Consider the following 26,891-nt stretch of genomic DNA (forward strand, 5'->3'; position numbering starts at 1 on the left):
TCTTTTGAACTGATGACTCGAGAAACTAGTTGAAAAATCGGTTATAAAGTATGAAATAAAGTGAGAAACTTTCCAAGAAAAATCCTAACCGCGGTATGTCTGCTAAAAACTTCAATAACAAATAGATATGACCTTTTGAAGCGCATAACAGGTAGGTTTTACTTCACAAAAGGCCTCCTTTCCAACGCTAAAGCTGTCAAAGTTCAATACTTACTATCATAAGTCAGTTGAGCCGTACAACTAGCTTCCCCGTGAGGGTTGTAGATGCGACAGCGGTAGCTGCCCACATCAGGCACGTCCACCCCGCTGATGGTGAGACGTAGGAGGCCGGTACTCTCCTTGTCCATACGGATCCTCTCGCACGGGAACAGTTTCACATCGTTGTGGAACCTGGGTGGGGAAACAGATTGATTGACGTAATCTAGCAGTATGCAACGTAAAAAGTGAGAAATTTATAGTTTTTAGGTGGCTATGAAATGATGGTAAACAATAAATTAAAACCTTTATATAAGATTTATCTGAAATATAGCATACAGGATAGTTTCTCATTTTTCATGGGCTATTCTCAAGGATTTTTTAGGTTGATTGAAAGCAGTTTGCAACATGTCAAAAGTCTACTTAGTCAGGAGGAAGCCTTTTCTTAACAGTGAATATAACGAAATATCATTAAATTATCGGTACACAATATTATTTAGCACAAATTTAGATATAAGAAGGCCAACATAAATGGCGTCATCTTATACTTTGGATAGCAAATGAATATAACGTACAAAAATATTTCTAGATAATTGCAGGAATAAATCAGTATTTAATTTTTTAATATTTATTTATTTATATATTCTTTATTGTAACAATTACAGTTTGTAAAGTACAATAGGCGAACTTAATGCTAATAGCATTATCTAACCGTCTAATCATTGGGTTAAGCAGAGAACCTTTTTGTGGGTGATAATAAATAATGTAAATATTTTAAATACTAATAAATAAATAAATAATTTAATAAAAAAAAATACATTTAATAGAATTCATACCATTCCACGTCAGGTTCGGGCGAGCCGGTTGCGCAGGCGGTGAACTTGGCGCTCATGCCGCGGAACACCTCCGTGTCGCCGATTTTCTTCAAGAATTCCGGTGGCTCCATCTTCTGGCGTTTGCCACTGAGAGAAAAATAAAACATTGGATAAGAAACCATTAGGTTAAGGGAGCGGATTAAAATCATTAATGGATATAGTATTATTTTATTTATTGTTTACTTTATCAAGCTTCAAAGGTACAATTAGGTGGGTTTAAGCTAATAGCATTCTTTACCAGTCAATCTTTACAAAATTATTATGAAAAGATTTCACTTTGCATTTGGCTATTCTTCCTAGTCCATGTTTCTCACTATCACAAAGTAAAATGTCTGATCATCCGTCAACTAATTAATACAAGCCATGAGCATTCCTTTAGAAAAGAATAGATTTATTTTCAAAATTGGACACAAGTTATCACTTATTGACGTCACATCACTTAAATCAAACTGCTACTACCGCTTCCACAGCGCATGTGTACAAAAATCTGCGTGAACATGCACAATCGCAGTAACCCTTAAAAAACAGGCGAGAAACTCACATCTTATCGACGACCTCCAACTGCGCTTCACACCTCGCCTCCCCCTCCCTGTTCGTCGCGACACAGGCGTAGCGGCCGGCGTCGCCCGGCTGCAGCTCGCGCACGTACAGGCAGCACGCGTCGCCGTCCCGCTTCACGTTATACTTCAGGCCGGATTGCAGCGGCTGCCCGTCCTTCAGCCACGTGATGTCTGGAGCGGGCACGCCGATCACGCGCGCCGGGAATTTCGCGTCGAATGTCGGCAGCTGCGTTCATTGGATAGTAAAGTTTTTACTGAAATTGTTTAGTGTGTGTAGTGACATATTAAAAAATGTAGCTTGAATACGTGAACGACTTTGAGTGTGTGAAGAAAAGGGAAATAAAAATTTTGAGTGATAGACAGACAAGCGCACCTTTGTCTAAGTATGAAAATATGTATATTTGTAATAATCGGTGATTCAATCACGAGATTCTAAATGATATACATTTTAAGAATTCATACTCGAAATCCCACCTCTTTCCCGGAGGGGTAGGCAAAAACTACCTACATCTTTCCACTTGCTACGACCCGAAATTTTATCTAGTTGTAATAAAGATTCTTTACAATTATACATATTACTTAACCTTTCCATGATTCCATTTAATAAACAATCGTAATCAAGATTTTTTTAAACAATTATACGTATCTTCATCAAGTAATCAAAGATTACCTGCTGCAGGTCAGTGAACTTCTGCGAGAAACTGGGCGGCTGGAACACCTTCCTGACGGCCACGTTCCCCTGAGAAGAATCCTCCCCCAACGGGTTGATCAACTTGACTCCGTACACACCGGCGTCTGACATCGCCGCTGGGTTGATCTCCAATCCCACCTATGGTAAACAATGGTGATGATGAGTCCCAGGGTATACTCATGAACGTTATCCAGAAGAGGGTAAGTCAGTTAATTACTTAAAACCTGGGTGATCACCGTTATGCTATAATCAGTTTAACCAAGCCAGTTGGGATGGCGGTGTCAGATTCAATTGTCTTAATGTGCAGTTTGGAAATTTTCTGATGACGTTTTCATTTATTCACAAATACATAGATCATCCCACTAAATAACGGTTGCAGGACGTCCTATTCATCTGCCCTAGAAAGATGCGACCAATATAATATCCAAGAGCCTATAAAAAAGGTCTCTTTTACGACATGACCAGAAAAAGCGTGAGGCGAGCACATTACTACTGCATCACAAAGACTGACCGAAAAAATACATAAAATAAATAAATTCCAACTCACTCTTTTCCCATCGCAAGTAATCACCAGCCTCTCACTGGGCACCAGGGCTTCTCCGTCCTTAGTCCAGGACACATCAGGCACTGGGTTACCGCGGAACGGGGCGGAGATAGACAGAGGCTGGCCCTCTTCCACTGAGATGTCGCGGAGACCGTGGATCAGTTGCGGACGCTCTTGTGGGGAAGAGTCGTCTGCACGACCTGAGGAATCAAGAAGATTTGTTCATAGTCTTACAAAAACTTCGGTGGTCGGGTGATTAAAGTTATCAACTTGGTATCTTACTGTTTCAAAGTAAACAGGTTTGAAAGTACAATCAACTGCAGATAAACTTGACCCCGGTCATTGGTTCGTTACTCTGCCATTAACTGTATGTGTCCTTGGTGTACCAAGGATTATACCGAGGACACATACAGTCGATGGATGTGTCCTTGATATAATGGTAGAACCACTATAATAAATAGAATTATTCCCAGTTTGACCCTCACAATGTAAGTAAAAAATCTGGTGTGAGATCAGATCAAGAGTATCAGCTTAGGTACCTTAAACTGACGCGCTAGTTTGAAAAGCTTGAACAATTTTTAAGTAATACAGGTATGAAACGCGCACGTAACGTACCTTTATTTTATCTCGAACGTTTCGAATCATATCATAATGATCCGTGCGACGATATTCATAAATAGTATAATAGCTTTATCCAGAAGTAGAGCGTTATTCATGATTAAGACACTGTCTACCCCGTGAGAAACAAGGACGTGTACTTACTGGCTACAGTGAGGATAGCATTACTAGAAGTCTCCCCCTTATCACTGATAGCTGTGACGGTATACTGCCCGGCGTCAGTTGCTGTGGCTTTGTCCAGAAGTAGAGCGTTATTCATGATTAAGACACTGTCTACCCCGTGAGAAACAAGGACGTGTACTTACTGGCAACAGTGAGGACAGCATTACTAGTAGTCTCTCCCTTATCATTGATAGCTGTGACGGCATACTGCCCGGCGTCGGCTGCTGTGGCTTTATCCAGAAGTAGAGCGTTATTCGTGATTAAGACACTGTCTACCCCGTGAGAAACAAAGACGTGTACTTACTAGCTACAGTGAGGACAGCATTACTAGTAGTCTCCCCCTTATCATTGATAGCTGTCACAGCATACTGCCCGTCCACAGCTGCTGAGCGGCTTTATCCAGAAGTAGAGCGTTATTCATGACTGCCCGGCGTCGGCTGCTGTGGCTTTGTCCAGAAGTAGAGCGTTATTCATGATTAAGTCACTGTCTACCCCGTGAGAAACAAGGACGTGTACTTACTGGCTACAGTGAGGACAGCATTACTAGTAGTCTCCCCCTTATCATTGATAGCTGTGACGGCATACTGCCCGGCGTCGGCTGCTGTGGCTTTGTCCAGAAGTAGAGCGTGAGTTCCGTCGGGAAGAGACACGATTTTGACGTGGTTGCCGTCCGGAACCACTTCTTTGCCGTTGTGGGTCCTGAGAAAGAACAACTCAAAATTGAATAGATTGGAAATTTTTCTCTTATTTCCGTCATAACGTCATCTAAATTAACATTACCTGTCGCTGTGTTCAAATCTCAAGTTTTTATAAAAATAATTAGTCCTAGCCCGTGGAAGCAAACCAAAGGGAAATAAATGAGATTTAAGGTAGGTATTTCAAAGAAGTGATGGCAGGACACACGAGAACCAAGCTACAGCAATCGCCCAGTCATGATGGCTACGTCGTAGCAAGTGCTACAAATGCGGTTTGCTAGACTGCTACGAATGCACGAAAGGAAAAACCGATCATTCGATGATTGGACGTGACGTCCAAACATTTGAACCATATATTTACCGTTGTGGCCATATTGGTATATAGCATGTAGTACTTGCTACGTCGTAGCAAGTGCTCCAAATGCGGTTCGGTAGACTGCTACGAATGCACAACTCGTAGCCGATAGCTCGTAGTGGATATTTTAGAACAGTAAGTGCTTTTCCCTCTTATTAAGAACATCTATTGGTTAAGTAGGCAATACCGATCATTCTATGATTGGACGTGATGTCTAAACAATTGAACCATGTATTTAACTTTGTGTAGTATCGTTTAGTATTTGCTACGACATAGCAAGTGCTACGAATGCTTATCTCGTAGCCGATATTCTTCTCCCTTCTTTATACAAGCAATATAAGGCTGTAATTGGAACAGTGACCATTTGATAAGCAACGGCGGACAATTAACTATTTTATACTATCTGTATATGACTTTTAATATTGATTGATTGATTTTTGACTTGATTCTCTATACGATTTTAATAGTGCCGTGTGGTTCCCGGCACCAATACAAAAAAGAATAGGACCACTCCATCTCTTTCCCATGGATGTCGTAAAAGGCGACTAAGGGATAGGCTTTTAAAATTGTGATCCCTTTTTCAGGCGATGGGCTAGCAACCTGTCACTATTTGGATTTCAATTCCATCATTAAGCCGAGCAGCTGAACGTGGCCATTCAGTCTTTTCGGGACTATTGGCTCTGTCTACCCCGTAAGGGATATAGACGTGACTTTATGTATGTATGTATGTTTTTAATAGTAAATACTGACCATTTGATGACTGGAGGCGGGTGACCTAGCACTTTGACCTCGAGCCTGGCGGGGAAGCCCTCGATGACGTTGGCGGGCTGCAGCTCCGCTATGAAGGCCGGCTTGCGTTCCTTCTCCGTCACTTCTACTTTAGCTTTTGACTCCACCTTAAGGATAACAAAAAAATGTTAAGTCATTTTTCCTTTAAACAGAGGTAACAAAATATTGTGAACTTTCTATTCCTTATAAATAAAAAAAAATGATATAAACGGGACAAATTACACAGATTGATTTAGCCTCGAAGAAAGTTCGAGATACTATATTCTATAGAAGATACTTATATAAGTAAACATCCAAGACCCAGGCCAATTAGACAAAGTTCGTTTCTCATCATGCCCTGGCCGGGATTCGAATCCAGGACCTTCGGTGTTACATCCAAACACACTACCACTGCACCACAGAGGCCATAATGAGGTAAACATGATCTCAATATTTTCCGGGCCACCTTATGTCCATGAACTTATTTCAGGGCGAGGATAATTTTATTACGATGAAGCAACTAACATTCCATCTTGATACTACAAACAAACTAGCAAGCCTTCTTTTCCCTGGTTCAGCTATGGCCATGATTTATCCAAACTCGATTGAATAGAATACCTACAATAGATTTATTTTCAAAATTGGATACAAGGTATCACTTATTGACGTTACATCACTGAAATCTAATTATAACTGCTACCGCTTTCAAAGCGCATGAGTAGAAGCGGCGGAACAAACTACACTTCAGCATTTTCATCGGACGTCAATATACAAATATAGATCTCTTATATCTAAATCATGGACGAATGCACATTGTCTACATTAAAAAACATGAATGAATGTACAACTAGTTATTTCAATGCGAATTGTATTCTAAGAGTTAGTTAGTCAGGTTACAAATATGTCTCGTAAGATTTTCATCAGCCTGCTAAAGACGTGGAGTAACCTATCAGAGTCTAGGAACGCCATATATCTCTCCCAACTTGTTGGTGACTGTCAAGGAGTATTGGACGTCAATATACAAATATAGATCTCTTAAATCTAAATCATGGACCAATGCACATTGTCTACATAAAAAAAACATTGAATGAATGTAGAACTAGTTATTTCAATGCGAATTGTATTCTATGAGTAAGTTAGTCTGTCTACCCCGCAAGGGATATAGACGTGATTATATATAATGTATATGAGTTAGTTAGTCAGGTTACAAATATGTCTCGTAAGATTATCATCACCGTGGTAATGATGTGGAGTAAGTAACCTATCAGAGTCTAGGAACGCTATTTACCTCTCCCAACTTGTTGGTGACTGTCAAGGAGTATTGTCCAGCATGCTCGGGCTTACAATTGTCGATGCTGAGACCGATGACGCCGCCCGGCTGATTGATGAAGTTCACCGCTTGCGAGGGGCGGATGGGGAGGCCTGGAACCAGAACGTTATGATGAGGAACCGATTTGTTTGTTTGTATATACATATATATACATTGAAAAAAATGGTACGTCAAATTTTCAAGAGACATATTTAGTCATTTTTTTTTACAGAAGTTCTTTAATATGATGCTTCGGCAAATGGTTACAGATTATGGATCCATTTTAAAGTATTTCCCTTTTTTAATCTGGAATCAGGATAGAAACAGAATACAATCAGTTCTCCCGTTAGTTTTTCCCCTTTCCTCAAAAGTATCTGATACATTAAATATTTTTTTTTAATAAATATATACGGGACAAACTATACAGATTGAGTTAGCCTCAAAGTAAGTTCGAAACTTGTGTTACGAGATATTTGTATATTAATAATAAATACTTGTAGATAAACATCCAAGACCCAGGCCAATCAGAAAAACTTCATTTCTCATCATGCCTTGGCCGTGAATCGAACCCGGGACCACCGGTGTCACAGATAAGGGCACTACCGCTGCGCCACAGAGGCCGTCAAATATTTATAATTAAGATGACAGAGTTGCTGATAATCAAAAAAATATTATTGATATACCATAAAATGGTGGATTTATAATTTTCAATTCAATTTATACATAAAACTGTACAGAATTGTAATACTGACCATCTTTGAACCACTTGACCTCCGGCGCGGGGAACGCCATGACCCTCGCTTCAAGTTTCAAAGGCTGCCCGACCACCGCCTTTACGTCTTCCAACTCCTGGCTGAACGATGGTTTCCTTGGAGTTGCTATAATAAAAATATTTTGATAGGTACGGTGAGATAAAAAACGTGTATTGCGATTGTTTACTAAGAGATAAACTGATTTTCTAGGAGAAAGGCAACCAGTTTAATATTTGTCAAAACAAAATGTTGACAAAAGAGGAACATTATGCTGTGGGCTATCTTGTTCACTAAGGTTGTGAGTCCTTCCTTAGTCGACATCCATAGAAAATACTTGGTGTGCTCCTATTTATTATTGCCGGGAACCACACGAAACTCAACATGAATATTATTTAACGAAGACTGATTAAAAGTCTTCAAGCGGTTCGATTGTCACAACGAAAAGAAAGGTGAAAAAACTAATACTTATTATAATAAACTAATTATTATAAAAAAAATAACAAATGTGCCGTGTGGTTCCCGGCACCAATACAAAAAAGAATAGGACCACTCCATCTCTTTCCCATGGATGTCGTAAAAGGCGACTAAGGGATAGGCTTACAAACTTGGGATTCTTTTTTAGGCGATGGGCTAGCAACCTGTCACTATTTTAATCTCAATTCTATCATTAAGCCAAATAGCTGAACGTGGCCATTCAGTCTTTTCAAGACTGTTGGCTCTGTCTACCCCGCAAGGGATATAGACGTGATGATATGTATGTATGTATGTATGTATGTAAAAATAACAAAGAAGAAAATGGAAAAAAGACAGATTGTATACTGACGGTTGACGGCGACGGCGCACAGAGCACTGCAGTCGCCGTGCACGTTGGACAGCAGCAGCCGGTAGGCGCCGCAGTCGGCGGGCTGCGCGCGCGCCACCGCCAGCCGCAGCGCGCCGTCCGCCTGCGCACTCACGGCGACGCGCGCGTCGTGTTCCGCGATGGGAACGCCGTCTTTGAACCTGGGGCGAGCGGACACGATTCAGATCTATATTATAAAGCTGAAGAGTTTGTTTGTTTGTTTGAACGCGCTAATCTCAGGAACTGCTGGTTCGAATTGAAAAATTATATTTGTGTTGAATAGACCATTTATCGAGGAAGGCTTTAGGCTATATATTTTACGCTGCAACTATTAGGAGCGAAGAAATAATGGAGAATGTGATAAAAATCGGGGAAAATTATTCATTCTTGAGCGCTTCAATGATGCCCAAAATAACTATTCCGTGTGGACGAAGTCGCGGGAACAGCTAGTCTACTATAATCCGTTTCCGTTAATTTCTATTTTTCAAATTTCGTATAAACCAATTGTACGGTTGAATAAGGGTTACTATGGTTTGTACTACTCTTTAAAGGAAAACCAACGTGTAGACGGGATGATTGTTTATTTGCAACTGATTCACATAATGACAACTCCTATCAATTGGACAATGCATTTGAACATCGAACATTCCGCCCGCCAAAGGGCTGTTACAGGCCTTTAAATAACAAAAATAATGAAAGAACATGTTATTCTTAGAATCAACATTTGCATTAAGTACCTAACAGCTATAATAAACTTTAAACAAAAAGTATATAAAACTAAATATTACTTATTTAACTTTCTTATAACAATTTATAAGTAAAACCTACATGCCATATTGTAACTAAATAATGAAATTAACTTAGCCCTTTCGTTAAATGAAACTAAACATGAAAATAATTCTATGAAATAAACAAAGTTCATTATTCACTATCAATAGGCAATAGACATAACTTGGTGATAGGTCTTTTCACAATTTTATCACCGCTTTTAACACTGTAAACCCTGGTTATACCGTCAGTTCCGGGATGTTTCTCCGTTACTCGTCCAAGTAGCCATTTACCGGGAGGCAGCCCATCAGTTTTGATGAGAACTATTTGACCGATTTTAAACTCGTCTACCTTTCTTAACCATTTGGGTCTTTGTTGAAGTCGAGACAAATACTCATCTTGCCATCTGGTCCAAAACTCATTAAGTAATTTCTGCGTATAACGCCATCTGGATAAATGACTCATAGAAGTGAAATTTTTCTGGCGAGACGGTACTACTATAGGGGCCTCACCAATCAAGAAATGTCCAGGGGTAAGAATTTCAAAACTATCTGGATTTGTATCATTAACTGGGCACAGTGGTCTCGAATTTAAACAAGCCTCCACCTGACATAAAATTGTACTCAGTTCTTCGAAAGTCAGGTGGGTATTAAGTATCCTTTTCAGGTGATATTTCAGAGACTTGACGCCTGCTTCCCAAAGTCCGCCAAAGGTGGGACTATGCGCCGGGATGAAGTGCCACTGAGTGCCGTCCAATGCAAGTTTTTCTGAAATTTCTCCTTCAAACTCTAATTTAGCTTCTTTCCATTCCAGTGCTAATTCTTTGTTGGCGCCGATGAAATTACGTCCCTGATCTCTCCACAGGTTGGTACATTTGCCTCTTCTTGCTACAAATCTCTTAAAAGCTCCTATAAAGGCTTCTGATGTTAAATCACCTACAAGTTCTAGGTGAATAGCTTTCGTAGCCATGCATATAAAAATTGAAATGTAACTCTTGCTGGTTTTTGCACCTCGGCCTTTTGACATTAGTACCTGATAAGGACCGGCAAAATCAACGCCACTATTACAGAAGGGTCTAGCTGGAGTCACACGTTCTTTCGGTAGATCACCCATGAGTTGTGTTCTAGTAGCAGCACTCTGTTTGGCACAAATTAAACATCGATGAATGCAGGATTTTACTGTTCTTTTAGCATTGATAATCCAGTACCTTTCCCTCAGAAATGTCAACATTAATTGAATTCCGCCGTGTAATGTCTTTACATGAGCATCTGCCACAAGAAGTAATGTTAAAGGATTCTTTGCACTTAATATTATAGGGTTCTTCTTCGAGTTATTCAAATTAGCATGGCGAATCCTACCGCCCACCCTGAGAATATTATTTGCGTCAATGAAAGGATGTAAGGATTTAAGATTGCTTCTCCTTTTAACCCTGCATCTTTTCCTTAGATCAACCATTTCTTCTTCAAAATCCTTTTTCTGTACAATTCTTATGCACACATCGAGTGCGCTTTCCAACTCTTCCGTTGTTATAGGTACATCTAAAGTTTGAACTCCACAACTTTTATACTTTAGAAATCTTTTGCAGTAAGTTATTGTTTTTAACAGTTCTATCAACGTGTCAAAATCTTCAAATTTGGTAAGTAAAAATTCTTTATTATCTTTATCATCTTCTATATAATTATCTTGTACTTTAGTATTTACTAATATATCTCTTCTTATCTCTAATTCTGTTATTAAGTTGTTCATTTTCTTCACAGGTAGCTCTTCATTCTTCAGCCAGTTTGGTCCCTGCCACCACAATAGATTGTTTTGTAAATCAGGTAGTAATAAACCTCTAGAAGCCAGGTCAGCGGGATTCTCATCAGTTCGGACATGATACCATTTGTTTCCAATGTTGTCTAAAATTGTAATCACTCTATTTCTGACAAAAGTTTGCCATCGAATCGGATCCCCTTCCAACCATGCTAAAACTATCGTGGAGTCAGTCCATGCAAAAAACTGATCTTTAGGTATTCGAGTAGCTTCACTAATTTGTTTCAGCAATTGCGATAAAAGAACTGCACCACACAATTCCAGCCTCGGTAAAGATACTGGCTTAACTGGCGCAACTCTTGTTCGAGCAGCGATGAGGCTTATCTTAAAATTTCCATCATCAGTTCGGGCTCTAAGGTAAGCAACTGCTCCATAAGCTTTATTAGACGCATCGCAATACCCATGCACAGTGACCTCATTTAAATTGTCTTGAGTAGTGTTCATCCATCTCTTTAATTTTATTTGTTTTAGGTGTTCATAACTATTTCTTATATTAATCCATTCCTCTTTTGTTTCAGAATCGAGATCATCATCCCAGCCGACTCCTTTTAACCATAACTTTTGTATTAATATTTTTGCAGGAAGCAATGCAGGGGCCAGCCAACCGAGCGGATCGAAGAGGCGTTGGATCTCTGCTAATATAGTTCTTTTATTTATGACTTTTTCTAAATGAGGCAACTGAAAATTATACTGAAACACGTCTTCCCCCATATTCCAGGAAACTCCAAGTGCTTTCGTCATCCCATCTAACTTGGTATCTAATTTAACTTTTATACTTCTGTTAGACGGCTTAATCTGTTTAAGAAATTCTGAGCTATTAGATGTCCATTTTTGTAGATTCATACCTCCTCTTTTAAGAATTTCAGCTATATTCATCGCTGTGTCTAAAGCTTCAGGCACAGTATCTGATCCAGACATCAGGTCATCCATATAAAAGTCTTCGTGGATCGTTTTTGCTGCCACTGGATGTTCCTTGCCTTCATCTTTTGCGATTTGTTGGAGCGTCTTCACCGCCAAGTAAGGAGCACAAGCTGTGCCGAAAGTAATTCTTAAAAGGCGATAGTCTCTTATTGTTCCAGTGGTGTCTCGCCAGAGAATGCGTTGAAAGTCTGCGTCTTCTTTTGTTACTAAAATTTGCCTATACATCATTTGGACATCTGCCGTAAAACAAACTCGTTTCATTCTCCACCTTATAATAAGCGATCTCATATCTTCCTGTATTTGTGGTCCAACCATCAGTTCATCGTTAAGAGATACGTGATTTGAACCTTTTGATGATGCATCAAACACTATACGGACCTTAGACGTATCCCTATCTAGTTTTATCACTGCGTGGTGAGGAAGATATACTGCTGGATTGTTCTTTTCATTTTCCGGAACTTCTTCTAGATGATTTAATGTTTTATATTCTTCAAATACTTTTGTGTATTCTTCCTTCAATAATTTGTCCTTCCTAATTCTTTTTTCTATTTGTTCTAATCTTCTAATAGCTATCTCTCTAGTGTTTCCGTTTCGACATTGAGGATTATCAGTCTTAAATGGTAATTTTACCACGTATCTCCCTTCTTCTTGTCTACTATATGTTTCTTCAAATAGACGTTCACATCTCTCTTCCTCCTTTGTATATTTCTTCTTTGTGTCAGGCTCTATTTCCCAGAAGCTCTTCAGCATGTTGTCTATGTCTAGCTGATGATGCATGACAATTATTTCTTCAGAGGAAGATGTGTCTTGTATTGCTCCAAATAAGATCCAACCAAGGTGTGTGTTTTGAGCGCATGGTGAACCTAGGGGACCTTTGATTAATTCATTCTTCAAAATTTGGGAACAAACTTCAACACCGAGAAGAAGGTCGATTCTTCCTACTTCATTAAAGTTGGGATCAGCTAAGGTGAGTCCTCGTAAATGTGTCCAATTGTTTGATGGTATCTTAATAGTCTTTGTTGGCAGGTGTGTGGTCAATTGTGTGGCCATAACATAGGCTTTCATACCGAGCTTGAACGTATCATTATGATTGGATAAAAGTTCCAGCTGTACCACGTGCTTAACTGTAGTCTTGGTTGAACCCACACCTGTGATGTTTCCTTTAGCCAATGTTCTCTTTACTTTTAATGTTTGAGTTGCTCTTTCGCTAATGAAATTAGCTTGGGATCCCGGATCTACTAACGCGCGCAATATTGTTATGTATCCTTTCTCATCTCTTACAGGGACCAATGCGGTAGCGAGCAAAGCTGTAGACTTCTTCGCTGTGAAATGAGTTGCTATTGCGTCGTTTGTTTCTTCGTCTTCCTGTTGTTCATCTTTTGTGTCATCAAGTTGGCTGTGGTGAGTTTGTACATTGTCTGTAGTTTGGGATTCCCTCTTTTCGTGAAGCAAAGTGTGGTGTTTTCTCTTACAGATACGACAGGTAACTGGCAAACGACATTTCCATGCTGAATGACCTTCAGCTAAACAATTGAAGCATAGGCTTTTGTTTCTTACAAATTCACTTCTTTCCCGCGGCTGCAGTTTACCAAATACCTTGCAGTGACTTAAGGTATGGTCTTCATTACAGTTAATACAGGTCTGGACCGAAGATGTTGCTGCGGCCGCTACGTGAAATGACTTGCCCTTAAATGCTTGAGTCTTCTCTCTTGTGATGGAAGTTATCGGATTGTTTGTGTTAGTAACCAGCTCCAGTGTTCTAAATTTCCCTTCTAGGAATTGTTTCAAGTCACGCCAACTAGGTAATTCATTAGGTTTCAATTTATAAGCGTGTTCTTCCCATGACTTATGACTCTCAAAATCTAATTTTTGCACCACATGATGAATAATAACTGGATCCCACGAAGTAGTAGATATTCCTTCATTTATAAGGCCATTCAAACATTCTTCGGTAGTGTCTAGAAGCATCTTGATTTGAGTTGCAGTCTGACTAGCACATTTCTTTTGTCCAAATAAACGTTTGAGTAAAGAATTCACAACTAGGCGTTTATTGGCGTAACGATTTTTAAGAATTTCTCGTGCTTGATCATAATTAGCTTCAGTCACCTGAATATGCCTTAATAATGCCTCAGCCTCACCAGTGACACTCGCTTTCAAATAGTGTAGTTTTTGCACTTTGCTCAGTGAATTGTCGTTGTCTACAAGCGATGAAAATAAATCGTCGTAATTAGCCCATTCTTCATATTTCCCCGAAAATTTTGGAAGTTCTATTTTTGGTAACTTTGCACAGCTTAAATTCGAGGGCGAGGGATGTTGAGGAGAACTACGCGCAGATTGTGATACCGTTGTCGGCGTTAACTTTTCCAGCATATCTTTCAAATCGCCTTTGATACATAAATAAAGTTCTTCGATTATGTCAAATTCCTCATTGGCTAAATACGGGATGTTGTCATGCTTTTCTATGTCCGTTTCTTGAATCAATGATGAATGTGCCTCGAGAAATTTCTCCCAATATTCATGTATGCATTCTAATTTACTCTCTATATATCCTTTTGTGAGTCTTGTTTTAGGACATTTTTTCAGATTTGATTGGGTTTTCTTTAACTGGCTTGCAAGATTTTCTATGACACGTAATTGTTCCATAGTGAGTGAGTGAAAGGTTCGGTTGTCTTAGCGAACTTCTAACTATCCAACAATATATTTCACGTTCTAAGTCCACACATAACTTGATGCGATGAACGGTAATTACATTAATTTTGTTTAATATGTCCATAAATGTAAAACATTTTCCATACGCGTAATTGCAAACTCACTATAAAATGTCACAATGTCAAATTGCAAATGTCTTTATATTTTACCAATAAAGTCTTACGAAATCACAAGGCAATCACTTGATAATATATTATTTCTTTACATTTAAATACGACAAATCACTTGATGTTATTTATTTTATAAAATAGCTTCACTTCGATAGTTCAATTTTTCACGCAGAGCTTCAGTCATTGGTCTATGTATCGATAACATCCGGCCGAATTGCGACCATATGTACGGTTGAATAAGGGTTACTATGGTTTGTACTACTCTTTAAAGGAAAACCAACGTGTAGACGGGATGATTGTTTATTTGCAACTGATTCACATAATGACAACTCCTATCAATTGGACAATGCATTTGAACATCGAACACCAATTGATCGTAACAATGTATTCTCTCGGGTAGACCATAACTATTACTAGAACAATTTTAGCTATTTATATTTTTAAATTAAGACATATGACTGTATGTATTCCGAATAAAATAAAAATAAATTAATAAAATTTATAGACCCAAATCTCACCATTGAGCAGTAGGCATAGGGCTGCCGTCCACCTTGCACTTCAGCTCGAGAGGCTCTCCTTCATCCACGTCCTTCTGCGGCTCCAGCTTCCTCACGAAGCTGGGGCTGGCCTGGGCCAGGCTGATCTCAGCCTCGCAGGCAGCCTCGCCGGCTAAACTCACCGCGCGCACTTTGTACTGTGGAGATATAGTTATACATAGTAGAATAGAATAGAATGGATTTATTTTCAAAATTGGATACAAGGTATCACTTATTGACGTCACATCACTTAAATCTAATTATAACTGCTACCGCTTCCAAAGCGCATGTGTAGAAGACGCGGCGGAACAAACTACACTGCAGCATTTTCATCGGACGTCAATATACAAATATAGATCTCTTAAATCCAAATCATGGACGAATGCACATTGTCTACATTAAAAAAGAACTGTGACATTTACTTTTAAATTCTTATATGAGAACTAGCGACCCGCCCCGACTTAGCATGGGTAGCAATACATATAAATCTTCCTCTTGAATCACTGTATCTTAAAAAAAACTGCTACTAAATCCGTTGTGTAGTTTTAAAGATCGAAGCGTACATATATACTTACATAGAGACAGACGCGATTGTTAGAAGAAACATCTTGTCGGTCAATCTCCTGACCGACCATTGGAGAATCTTTTATGTGGAGTATTGTTTTCTTTCAAACTCTTCGAAGTGTTGGTGAATTATGTTTTAGACGTAATTTATCCCATTACTAAGCAATATTATTCATAATTATTTAATCGTCTGAATTTGCTGCAAGGTCCGACCACAGACACAATATCAAACGGACTATTAAAAATACTGTACCTTCCCAGCGTCGCTGGCATTAAAGTGCTTGATCTCCAACGTACTATTCACTTGCCCCTCAATTTCAGTGTTGATGGTGTGCCTGTCATCATTCTCCACAGGTTTCCCGTCCACGAACCACTGGATCTCCGGCTTGGGGACGCCTTCACAGCGAACCTTCAGGGTGCAGTCTTCGTAGTCGCGGACCACTTGCCTTTGGAGCGGCTTAGTAAAGACCGGCTCTCCGGCTGTGAAAATGTTGAAAATTAATTGCTAAGAAGATAAAAAAGATGACGTTTTCCAGAATTCCTAGCAGCTTTGAAGTTAACCATTATACGAGTACCATGAACAAAAGACGTAGAAAAAAAGCAGACGGAGTTTTACTATACGGCAAAATGAAGCACCAATAATATGCTACACATGTGTACACATGTGTACAACGCCGCCATTACGATGCTTCAATTATTTTCAAGCCACACTCCATCCGCCTTTTTTACTACGTCTATGCCATTAACTATCTTATTAATATTACAAGTTGATTCACTCACTATGCACACAAAGATTGGCCTGTTTCGACGCTTCACCATGCTCATTAGTGGCCGTGATGGTGTAAAGACCAACGTCTTCCATGCTCACTTTCTTCACCACCAGGGAGTAGGTCTCCGAAGGCTTGTCTTCCACGATCTCGTAGCGGTCTGACGATGGCTGAATAACGTAGCCGTCTTTGCTCCTATACATGGAATGAAACATTAAAGTAATAAGTTCTATCGTTGTGCGTTATTTCAATGGGAAATTATCAGAAAAATAGGGCCCTTTTCGTCTGCCTGCAACCAAACATTTTTTATATGGTTTTCCTATCACGCGTATAGAAGGCAGAAGAACGCAGATTAGCTGCGGGCGCGCATCCCACGTGCGTGCTTTTCGGATGCGGGCAGTTCTTCTGCCTTCAGTGTTGTTTTTACTGTGACGCGGGTCAGTCGCATGGAGTGCGCATAGATTTATATTATTATACGCAAACAAAATTGACTTACTGGCGAAATGCACGACACTGCTAAAACTTGTTCCTGCGGCTAGCCAGGAGCGTGTAAGCATTCAAACGCGGGCGATCAAACGCATGACATGAAAAGCGCCGTGATGGTTATCACGGCGTAATATTATACAAAGGTAGCGTAGTTACAATGCGATTTTCAGAATCTTCTTTCTCGTAGAGTAAATCCTGGTTAAATTACCACTGTTAGGAGCCTAGAATGCGCTTTTGACGCGAAGCTACGAAGCGGGAGCCTGACTTTCCTAACATTTGCTGGAGAACCCGAACGATATTGGTAAAAAAATTATTAAACATAACCATACCATTTGACCTCGGCGATAGGGTTGGCCCTGACTTTAGCGACAAAAGTGGTCTCTTCATAAGGTTGGGCTATCAGGTCAGGACTAAGACCCTCGATTTCCGGTCTGAGAAGGATGTCCAGACGAGCGGAGCTTTCGCCGACGCCATATTTGTTCTTGGCTTGGATTGTGTACACCCCAGTATCGGCGTGTCGACCTACGAAATAACAAATGTTAGTAAAATTATGACTATTTGATTGCACAGGTGTTAAGTTCTGTGTCGTTTTACCTAAACCTAGATAATTGAAAAATTTGGTAATACATTATTTGAAAAGTTAAAAGTGGTCTTATCGACAGTTTCTGCTAAAAAATACAGTTCGTCCAAATCTTTTATCCTAACGATCTCATATTACAAAAAGAAATGAGACACTTACCAGTGGGAATAGATAAAGTGAAGGTGCATTCTTTAAGGCCGTGCTCCAGTTCCTTAGATTCTACATCGGTGACCACTGTCGCGTCAGGCGTGATCTCCACTCCGTTGAGAAGCCAGGCCACGTGAGGTAGTGGATCGGCTGTGCATACGGCCTTCATGGTGACCGGCTCGCGTTGCATGACGCTTTGCGCTTCTAATGGGGTAGTGAAGATCGGCTTACGGTACTCGCTTACGGCTGTGAAGATGATGATTTTGTTAAAAAGAGTAATTTCAGTTCACTGTTAAAGGGTACCTGAATTATAATGGGTCACCTTTGGTAGATTGGGTTTCTATATTGCGATATTGGTCCAAAAAAATTAAGCCCAAATTTAAACTTGAAAGGACAGCAGATGCAGATTGAATCTAGGATCATATTATTAGTTTTATTTACTTACAGGGTCAAGCTAAAATACATAATGATACTCATGAATCTTTAAGAACATAGCAAGTTTTTCTTCAAATGTCCGACCAAATGATAGTCATTATAGCCATTTAAATTTTACGTAAATAAATCTCACTCACGCGAGACAGAGAGTTCAGCCTGCAGGACCTTCTTGCCCAAATCGTTGCCGACCTCGCACTGCCAAGTTCCAGCGTCTTGCATCGCCACACTGTCAATCACCAGCTTATACTCATCACCGTCATTGGTGATGTGGACACGGTTGCAAGGCTTCACTTCTTGCCCGTTGAGGAGCCAGCGCACTGTGGGCTTCGGAGACCCTGAGGCTTGTACCGTGTAGACTAGGGGAAGAGATTCATACGCGTGACCGTCCTTCATACTGCTGCCGTTGATTGTGGGGGGTGCTGGAAGGTAATCAGGAGTTAGAAGTGGAAATGATGACAGGAAAAATTTGGAAAGTCGAGATTAATTAGAACACAAATGTGACTGATAAAACAAAAATTAATACGAAATCTTTTTGTAGACTGATACTAAACTGAAGAATATTTAAAAAGACAATTTTGTGAAGATGGTAATCTTCTTGCTTTTATTGTGTAAAAAGATTTTTTACTCGATAAGAAACACTTATAAAATATAACAGTCGAACGACAGAGCCTATGTACAAAATTCGCAAGACGGACAGACAGTTCGAAGATACCTTTGTAAAGCAACAGATTGAAGCGCCTAAAAGAAAACATATTATTTACAAAGAATCATTATAGACGTCGCAGTATATACAGCAGTTATTTGGAAATTTATTGACGATGAAACCGAAAACTCACCTATACCTGTAGATAAGAGAAAGCTGCTTGAAAGAGTAAATCTGTTTTTGTGTCTATCTGTATTTAACATACCTTGAACCGACGGATTTGAAAGACCAGTGAGAACATAAAAAAGCGTTGTTTTTTCATGCAGCAACACCATGCAACATAAACAAATCTGTTTACCTGGATGATGTACTGGTGTCTGCCAATCTTAATGCCTCAGTCTCCAAGTCCGAGTATTAGTATGCCAGAAGGGAATGTTATTACGCATGCGCGCTAAAACAGACATACGACAGGGCATTAGTAAATACAATGACTATACCCGACTATAGAATTAAAGACACTAATTTGACAGATAAATAATAAGGGGTTATGAATGTTCGATGTGGAGTCTTGAAATAAGATGAAATTGAAGAAACAGATGAAAATAGAATTATAATAAGACGCACGGAATTTTATCATTTCTAATATGGCAAAAATGAGTTGTCAAACTAGTATCCCTAATAATTCTGGTGTCAGGTTTGAAGATAAAATGCATGGACGATCTCCGTGTCATGGCAGACCAGTAAGCGGAATATAGCAATTTCTAAATCTGATTCATAAGCGATGTTATCACTCGACCCCCGAGAGACATTGACTAGCGTTATCAAATCAGCCGTTCTTTAAACCGTTATTTCGTCTTTTGGATTACCATATTGACATGGAATTTACCTTTTTCGTCTTCTTCGGTTAGTATCTCATCGAGAATGCTCCTTTGTCTCCGACTTCGCCTCAACAGCTCCTCTATATCTTCATCTACTTCTTCCTCTAAGCTAAATAGTTTATTTCCTTGTTTTTTCTTTTTCTCCACAGTAGATTCTGTTATATCTTTAGTTATATAATCATAATTTTTTACAGGCCCTAATACTAACTCTTCTATGATACGATTCTTTACATCATTAATTCTATCATCTATGTTTTTGATTTCGTTTTCGTCAAACTCTTTCGAGATATTAATTAGTTTCTCAGTGATATCATTCTCGTATATTTTGTGACTTTTTTCTTTGTAAATTAAGGATTCTTCTTCGCCCTCGTCCGTGAAGTAGTCCTCTTTGAATGATGACTGGCGCACGTATGAATCTTTACTGAATACTTTTTTAGTATCATCAATATCGAAAATAGATTTTGATAGGTCCTCAATAGATATATCTCGTGAAAGGGAATCATTATGCCAACTTGATTCATCTTCGGAAACAGACATAATTGATATGGTTCTACTTCCATGTGTTCTCCCACATCTAGAGTTATTATCAGCTTCTGAGTCAGTTTGTGGTTCTTCAATGATACCGTAGACACCTCTTCTGATGTGATCAGGTATCGTGTAATTTCCCAGGTCAGACATGAAATAGCTGTGGCTAGCTATTTCTTCAACTTCCAATGAAGTCGTATGAGGTTTAGTGGGTTCAATGATCTTTCTACCACCGTAATCGTCATCGTAAAAAACAGCGGATGATGTCATTTTATGCAACGTGCGCGTTTCTGCTGGACCTACCAGTTAAAATATATGTTCAAATCCAGAGTAATAATCTAGAGATATGAATGATTAAAAGGTTAGACATGCGATGAAAATTAATGCGTTTAATTTTAATCCTTCTATTTATAAGAGATAGTTCTTAATATTAAACGATTATATTTTGTGGTGTTAGATTTACGATATACATAATGAGGTTAGAACTAGGAAGAGAAAGGAGGAAGCTAAATACTGACCTGTGATAATTGCGTCGTGGGACTTATGGCTGCTGACTTTAGACACTATAATCGAACCATCCTTGCCTGACTTGAACGTCGTTACAGTTTCGAAAACCCGCCCTAAACATAACAAATCACACTTGGACTGTTAAAACACAAGTTAAAAGCATGCAACATTTGTATGCGATAATGTAAAGTTCTCGCCAAGAAGCTGTTTGCAGAGTTGAAGAATGAAGCCTAAAGCGTTACGATCTATACCTTCTGTTTCAGCACTTAACGGTTCTTCCTTGACAGACTGTTTTTTGACCGATTTGCGTTTGGAAGTTTTAAGGTCTTCATCGATAGGCACTTCTTCAATAACTTCAGGCTTGGTAACTCCCTTTTTGCTGGTCTGTTCTTCCACGTCAATTTCTTCTATGATTGGCTTCTTAATCTGCTCATTGTGGTTCTCATCCCAAAAAGACTTTTCTTCAGCAACCTCTGGTTCTGTGAGAGATTTTTTGCCTTTACCAATCACAGGCGTATCAACTTCTTCTATTATGGGTTTCTTTTGTTTGCCGTCATCTGTGTCATCCCAGAAAGATTTTTCTTCAGCTTTTTCTGATTCTGTAAACGATTTTTCGCCTTTGCCACTCACAGGTGTATCGACTTCTTCTATTTTAGGTTTCTTTTGCTTTCCATCATCATCATCATCCCAAAATGACTTCTTCTTGGCCTCTTCAGGTTCAGTTACTGATTTTTGGCTTTTGACTGGAGCTGGTGATTCTACTTCCTCAATGACGACCTTCTTCGCCTTTGCGTCTTTATCGTCATCCCAGAAAGATTTTTCTTCGGCTTCTTCCGATTTCGTTTTTCCTTCCTTGGCAACCTGCTTTTCCCCATCTACTTTTTCTTCCAAAGACTGCTTTGCTTTACTATCTTCTTCAACTTCATTTTCTATTACTTCTTCCTTTGACAATCTCGTGTGAACTTCTCTGGCTATTAAACGACATGAAAAAAACTAAATGATAAATACTGTATTAAATATGATGGTATGTATTAAGGACAGCACAAATGATTGGTGAAAAAATGCAGGATCAGGTGCATTGATGTTCATAAGTGCATACTACAGCATTCTAGTCTAATGAATGCTTCAATGGATATAAAATCTACCAATTCCTCATGGCATCTAGGGACACCACAACAAAATACCGTGCGAATAAGATGCGGTAGTAATCTAAATAAAATCATACAGTTAATGCAAACTACTACATTACCGGGTGTTTGCCATCGAATCGCCAATGTGTGAAACGTTTGAAGATTGCTTACCATTTGTGACGAAAATATTGTGTTCAAGTGTTGTGTTGGTTAGTGTCTGGAATGCCTCAATTATGTTTGCTTTTGAAATAACGAATTTTACGTTCTTCTTACAAAACCTATAGCCACATAATCATTTCTAGTTTCAAGCATATTAATAATAAATGTTTCAAGTGTGACTTTGTTTCTTGGAAATAAAATGTCAACATAAGAAACTAAACTATAGTGTGTACAGTGTAAGAATTTGGGAAACAAAAATGTTGTACATTTTTGTATGAAAGTTGAAAGATACACAAGTTTTGTATCTATCAACTTTTTATTAAATTACTTCTTTTCTTATCTTGTATTGCAAGTGATTTTAACTTGTATTCGAAATTTTAGTTCAAATTTCACTTGAAGAAAAGAGATACCCACACATATCAACTTAAGTTTATTCGAATTTTTTACCCAATCGGTACTCAATCGTATCGGTAATCGGTATCGGTAATCGGTGTTTGTGAGATGAATGCCAAAACTTACTGTGTATAGTGACGGTGCTCTTGGACGAAACGGAACCCATTTCGTTCTCGGCGCGCACTTCGTAATCGCCGCCATCTTCCTCTTTCACCAGGGTCACGGTCAGGTGATAGTTTTCCAATCTGTATTTTAAAAATTGGAAATGACAATTAAATTTTTTTTATAGAATATAATTTTATTTGTCTGCAACATTTAGACATTACATACATTACAGGGGTAGGCAGAGACTACATCTTTCCACTTGTCATGGTCTCTGCATACTTCTTTCGCTTTATCCACATTCATAACTCTCTTTTGGCGGTTTCGGGTTCTCTTGACCTTTTGCCACGACGTCCTTAATTTAATCAAGGTACATTCGTCTAGGCCTTACCACTCCTAACTTTCCATCCACACTCTCCTTGAATATTTGCTTAGTCAACCTGCTTTAATTCATCCTCTCCACATGACCAAACCATCTCAACATATCCTTTCCTATTCCAGTCCTACGTCTTCTTTCACATCACAACATTCCCTTATCACACTGTTTCTTATCCGGCAACTCAATTTTCATACACATAATCTTGAACATAACCGTGCGGTTTGGAAGAGGATGCACTTCATCTCTTCCAGTTTATGCGGTGATTGGGATGCAAGCAAAACAATTTAGAGTACAACCTTGATCCTAGCGTCAGTAGTTAGCTTCTTGCCGTCTTTGAACCACCTGACCTTGGGTTCAAAAGCCTTCTACTTCCACGCCTAAAGAATGGTATCAACGTGATCACAAAAAGAGAGAGATAGAAGAAAGCGAAGTACATTACCTCTGTGTGTCTCTCTCAATCTTGATCCTAGCGTCAGTAGTTAGTTCCTTGCCGTCTTTGAACCACTTGACCTTGGGTTCGGGGCAGCCTTCTACTTCCACGTCCAGTTTAAGAGTGCTTCCGATATCTACTGTCATGTCGACCAAACTCTTGGTGATGCGGGGTTTCCCTGTAAAATACGTTGAAATTGGTATTTGCCAAACTGGGACAAAATATAGCCAATCCGTGTGCATGGTTACTTAATTTTTTTTAATCAAACCATAATTTCAAACTGTAATAATAAATTGAAACCAACAAAAAAAAAAAAACAATATCCGTTTATCCATGGGAGATCTATAACGCCATTGATATGTTTTTCGGCAGAGGTAAGAAATGTTATGAAGCTAGATATGTACGTGTACTTTCCAATTTATTTCGCGAACACTATATTTTATTCTTCTTAGGTTAGGTTAGATTATTTAGAGATCAATCATAAAAGAGTGATTGCAAGGTCATAAAAGTTGTATTAAGTAAATTAATACTTAATATACTAACTTTTGACAGTAAAGGTGGCTTCACACTGGTCGGCCCCGAGTTCGTTGGACACCTTGCACGTGTACTTTCCAGAATACTCCGCGGAGACCTCCTTCAGGATTAGCTTGTGAGTGTTGCCGCTGTCCACGCGCGTGAACACCGACTTCTTTTCCGTGATCTCCACGTCGCCAAGGTACCTGTGTATAAGGACGAAAAATATTAAATAGAGTCGTGATATGATGTGCCGTGTGGTTCCCGGCACCAATACAAAAAAGAATAGGGGCACTCCATCTCTTTCGACTTCACTAAGAGACTTGCTCTGCCGCTAACTCTCACCATTTTACACTGGGCTCGGGGTAGGCATCGACCGCGACTGTGAACTCGACATTAACATCTCCTTCACTGGCCACAGTGTCCTTCAGCTTCTGGGTAAAATATGGTCCCGTGCGCACGTTCAGCTGGCACGAGTCTGAAGCACTCCCGTGGACGTTGCGGATCTGGGGAGCAGAATGATAATATGGTTGTAATATGTTTCTTATTCCTCCTGGCTTTAGATCCGTTTGCATTCTCACCTCTCTGGAGAGAAGCCTGGGGTATGCCTTTGACCATGGATCGTGGATTGGTCAGGTGTTTACACGAAGCTACTCCAGTCGGAGCTCCGCAACCTTTGCAGGTAAACCTAACCCTAATTGGATCGATCATGGTTACACATTCAGTTGCCTGAATATGCAGGTTTACTTACGATGTTTCCCCTCACCGTTAGATATATTTCTTTATCTAATATTACGGAGGTAATTAAAGAGTGGTTCATTAGTTTTCAAAAATTGGCTTCTAGGAAGAGGAATACATAATAGGTATTATCGTTTTATTTTCGAAAATCATCAAACATGATACCAATGTGTTACAATTTTGTGTGCATGTGTAATAAATTAGTACAAATTCGTATGATATCAATATTGAAATAGGCTGAATGGCGACTTCTACGGATTAATCATATTATAAAATTACGATTGAACTTTATCAATTACTGGAGCAATGTTTAGTAAGGTGGTAACCCTAGCTTAAAGAACGAATTTACCTTTATGATATTTGTAAACTGGTAACTTTGTTCTTGTTACATTAATTTGATAATAAGTACATTTTCCTTGTTATGGAACAATAATCTTAACAGTCAAATTTTTATATTATCATCAATCATCAATTAAAATGTGATCCTCCTATTATGTATATTAAGGCTAGGAAGGCGCCGATTGAGGTCTGTATTCCCGCCAACACGGCATGTAATGAGCATGTACCCACCTCACAGGAGTACTCCCCAGCGTCGGACCTGGCGGCTGAAGACACCACCAATGAGTGAGCAGACCCGGATGATGAGATCTTCACCGTTGAAGACTCAACCAGCTCAGTCTTGTTCTTGAACCTATAAACAAATAGAAGTGTCAATTTTGCTGTAAACTATATGTCTACTCTCATTGTGAAAATGTCGGCTGATAATTCTGCATGATATCTCTGCATTCAAACCATAAAATGTGTAGGGGACTATTATGCAGAGGGGATAGTTATAAGTGCTTCTTGAATTTGTTACCTAAGCCATTATTATTTATTTAAAAACATATATTTACTTGTACTTTAGTATTCATTTTTGTTAATGAAGTTTTTAACGTTATAACTAGCTGTAGATATTACTACTTACTTAGATATAATCATTTCAGATACTTGGATGACTGGTTGACTTTCCCTACTAAGGATATCTCCACCGTTGTCATACTATGTACTTCTATAAATTTGTTATATACAATAAGGTATTAACAAACAAACAAACAAACTACCCACCATTTGACAGTAGGCGCCGGTTCAGCCTCGGCCTCCACCTGGAAGGTGACGGTCTCCTTCTCGTCGCACACGCGGGCGCCGCCCAGCTTCTTGAGCACGCGCGGCGGTGACGTCACTTGCCATTGCCAGAAGTCAGAGCATTGGTTCACTTCGTTCCTGTTATGATCGATTTGATTGTTTAAGGGTTGGAAGGGCATTATAATATAACGTTACATATAATCACGTTTAAATCCCTTGCGGGGTAGACAGGTAGGGTAGCGTCCGTGTCGTTTGTGTGGGTGACCGCAATTGGTTTAAAATTTTGTGTCACTTGACGTCCCATCTAAGTGTTGACTGCAATACTTACCGTGTGGTTCCCGGCACCAATAAAAAAAGAATAGGACAACTCCATCTCGTTCCCATGGATGATGGAATTCCTCTTGGTATTCTTCGATGGGTTAGCAACCTGTCACTATTTGAATCCAAATTCTATCATTAAGCCAACCAGCTAAACGTGACCTATCAGTCTTTTCGAGACTGTTGGCCCTGTCTACCCCGCAAGGGATATAGACGTGATGATATGTATATGCGTGTAATAAACATACTTAGCAACCACAGAATAAGATCCGGTGTCAGTCAGTTTAGCATCCTTGATGATGATCTTGTACACCTCGTTGGATTCCTTCACGATCTGGATTCTCTCTGAACTCTTGATTTCGACGCCATCTTTGTAGAAGCTCACGTCTGGGGCGGGGGCGCCTTCGATCTCTATGGTCACAGTGTGGGTGCTGCCAGCCTGGAAGTATTTCATATAATTGGAGTTGGTAGAAGTAGCAAGTGTAAATAGAAGTTTACCTTAACCTCTTAGCTGCTGAACCTCCAATCCAATGTTCACCCTCATTTGCCGCGGGAAATTAATTTTTTGATCCAGAAAGGAGTAATTCGGAACTTTCAAAGCTTAAGCAGTTGAGAAGTTAATACGAAAGTACTTAAGTATAGTCGTTAGCAGAGAAACTTGAACTACCTTTGATTTTTTTGGTTAGTCATGTTTCTCTGCATGTGACTGTACCTAAAGATTACTTTACTCAAATCACACAAATTGATCTCTCCTAACAGTGCTGGATAATGACGATGATCGTTATTGATCGCCAAGAAAGTTATATGATCTTATTATTTACACAGAGAAACCTGATTAATAAAAAAGGAAATAA

General features: G+C 39.3%; 1 protein-coding gene across 7 annotated transcripts in view; it reads right to left on the minus strand.

Annotated features, from left to right (window-relative positions):
- LOC106133368 (obscurin) overlaps nucleotides 1–26,891 on the minus strand; it is a 144,588-nt gene that overhangs the window by 22,082 nt on the left and 95,615 nt on the right. For 5 of the 7 annotated variants that reach the window (XM_060950165.1, XM_060950166.1, XM_060950155.1 and 2 more), the window contains 26 exons: nucleotides 26,286–26,476; nucleotides 25,702–25,857; nucleotides 25,168–25,288; nucleotides 24,205–24,365; nucleotides 23,890–24,065; nucleotides 23,356–23,524; nucleotides 22,562–22,680; nucleotides 21,005–21,724; nucleotides 20,765–20,866; nucleotides 19,730–20,545; nucleotides 18,338–18,619; nucleotides 17,778–18,011; nucleotides 17,368–17,560; nucleotides 16,566–16,747; nucleotides 16,039–16,265; nucleotides 15,204–15,379; nucleotides 8,348–8,526; nucleotides 7,525–7,650; nucleotides 6,752–6,885; nucleotides 5,446–5,591; nucleotides 4,166–4,344; nucleotides 2,869–3,065; nucleotides 2,301–2,459; nucleotides 1,612–1,856; nucleotides 1,032–1,157; nucleotides 215–390 (listed from right to left, as the gene is read on the minus strand). In XM_060950165.1, coding sequence (XP_060806148.1) covers nucleotides 215–390; nucleotides 1,032–1,157; nucleotides 1,612–1,856; nucleotides 2,301–2,459; nucleotides 2,869–3,065; nucleotides 4,166–4,344; nucleotides 5,446–5,591; nucleotides 6,752–6,885; nucleotides 7,525–7,650; nucleotides 8,348–8,526; nucleotides 15,204–15,379; nucleotides 16,039–16,265; nucleotides 16,566–16,747; nucleotides 17,368–17,560; nucleotides 17,778–18,011; nucleotides 18,338–18,619; nucleotides 19,730–20,545; nucleotides 20,765–20,866; nucleotides 21,005–21,724; nucleotides 22,562–22,680; nucleotides 23,356–23,524; nucleotides 23,890–24,065; nucleotides 24,205–24,365; nucleotides 25,168–25,288; nucleotides 25,702–25,857; nucleotides 26,286–26,476 — 5,692 coding nt within the window. The remainder of the gene's footprint in view (nucleotides 1–214; nucleotides 391–1,031; nucleotides 1,158–1,611; nucleotides 1,857–2,300; nucleotides 2,460–2,868; nucleotides 3,066–4,165; nucleotides 4,345–5,445; nucleotides 5,592–6,751; nucleotides 6,886–7,524; nucleotides 7,651–8,347; nucleotides 8,527–15,203; nucleotides 15,380–16,038; nucleotides 16,266–16,565; nucleotides 16,748–17,367; nucleotides 17,561–17,777; nucleotides 18,012–18,337; nucleotides 18,620–19,729; nucleotides 20,546–20,764; nucleotides 20,867–21,004; nucleotides 21,725–22,561; nucleotides 22,681–23,355; nucleotides 23,525–23,889; nucleotides 24,066–24,204; nucleotides 24,366–25,167; nucleotides 25,289–25,701; nucleotides 25,858–26,285; nucleotides 26,477–26,891) is intronic. The other 2 variants (XM_060950163.1, XM_060950164.1) reach the window with 2 other exon arrangements.

Source organism: Amyelois transitella, chromosome 3 (assembly GCF_032362555.1).
Source record: "Amyelois transitella isolate CPQ chromosome 3, ilAmyTran1.1, whole genome shotgun sequence".
Taxonomy (NCBI): Eukaryota; Metazoa; Arthropoda; class Insecta; order Lepidoptera; family Pyralidae; genus Amyelois; species Amyelois transitella.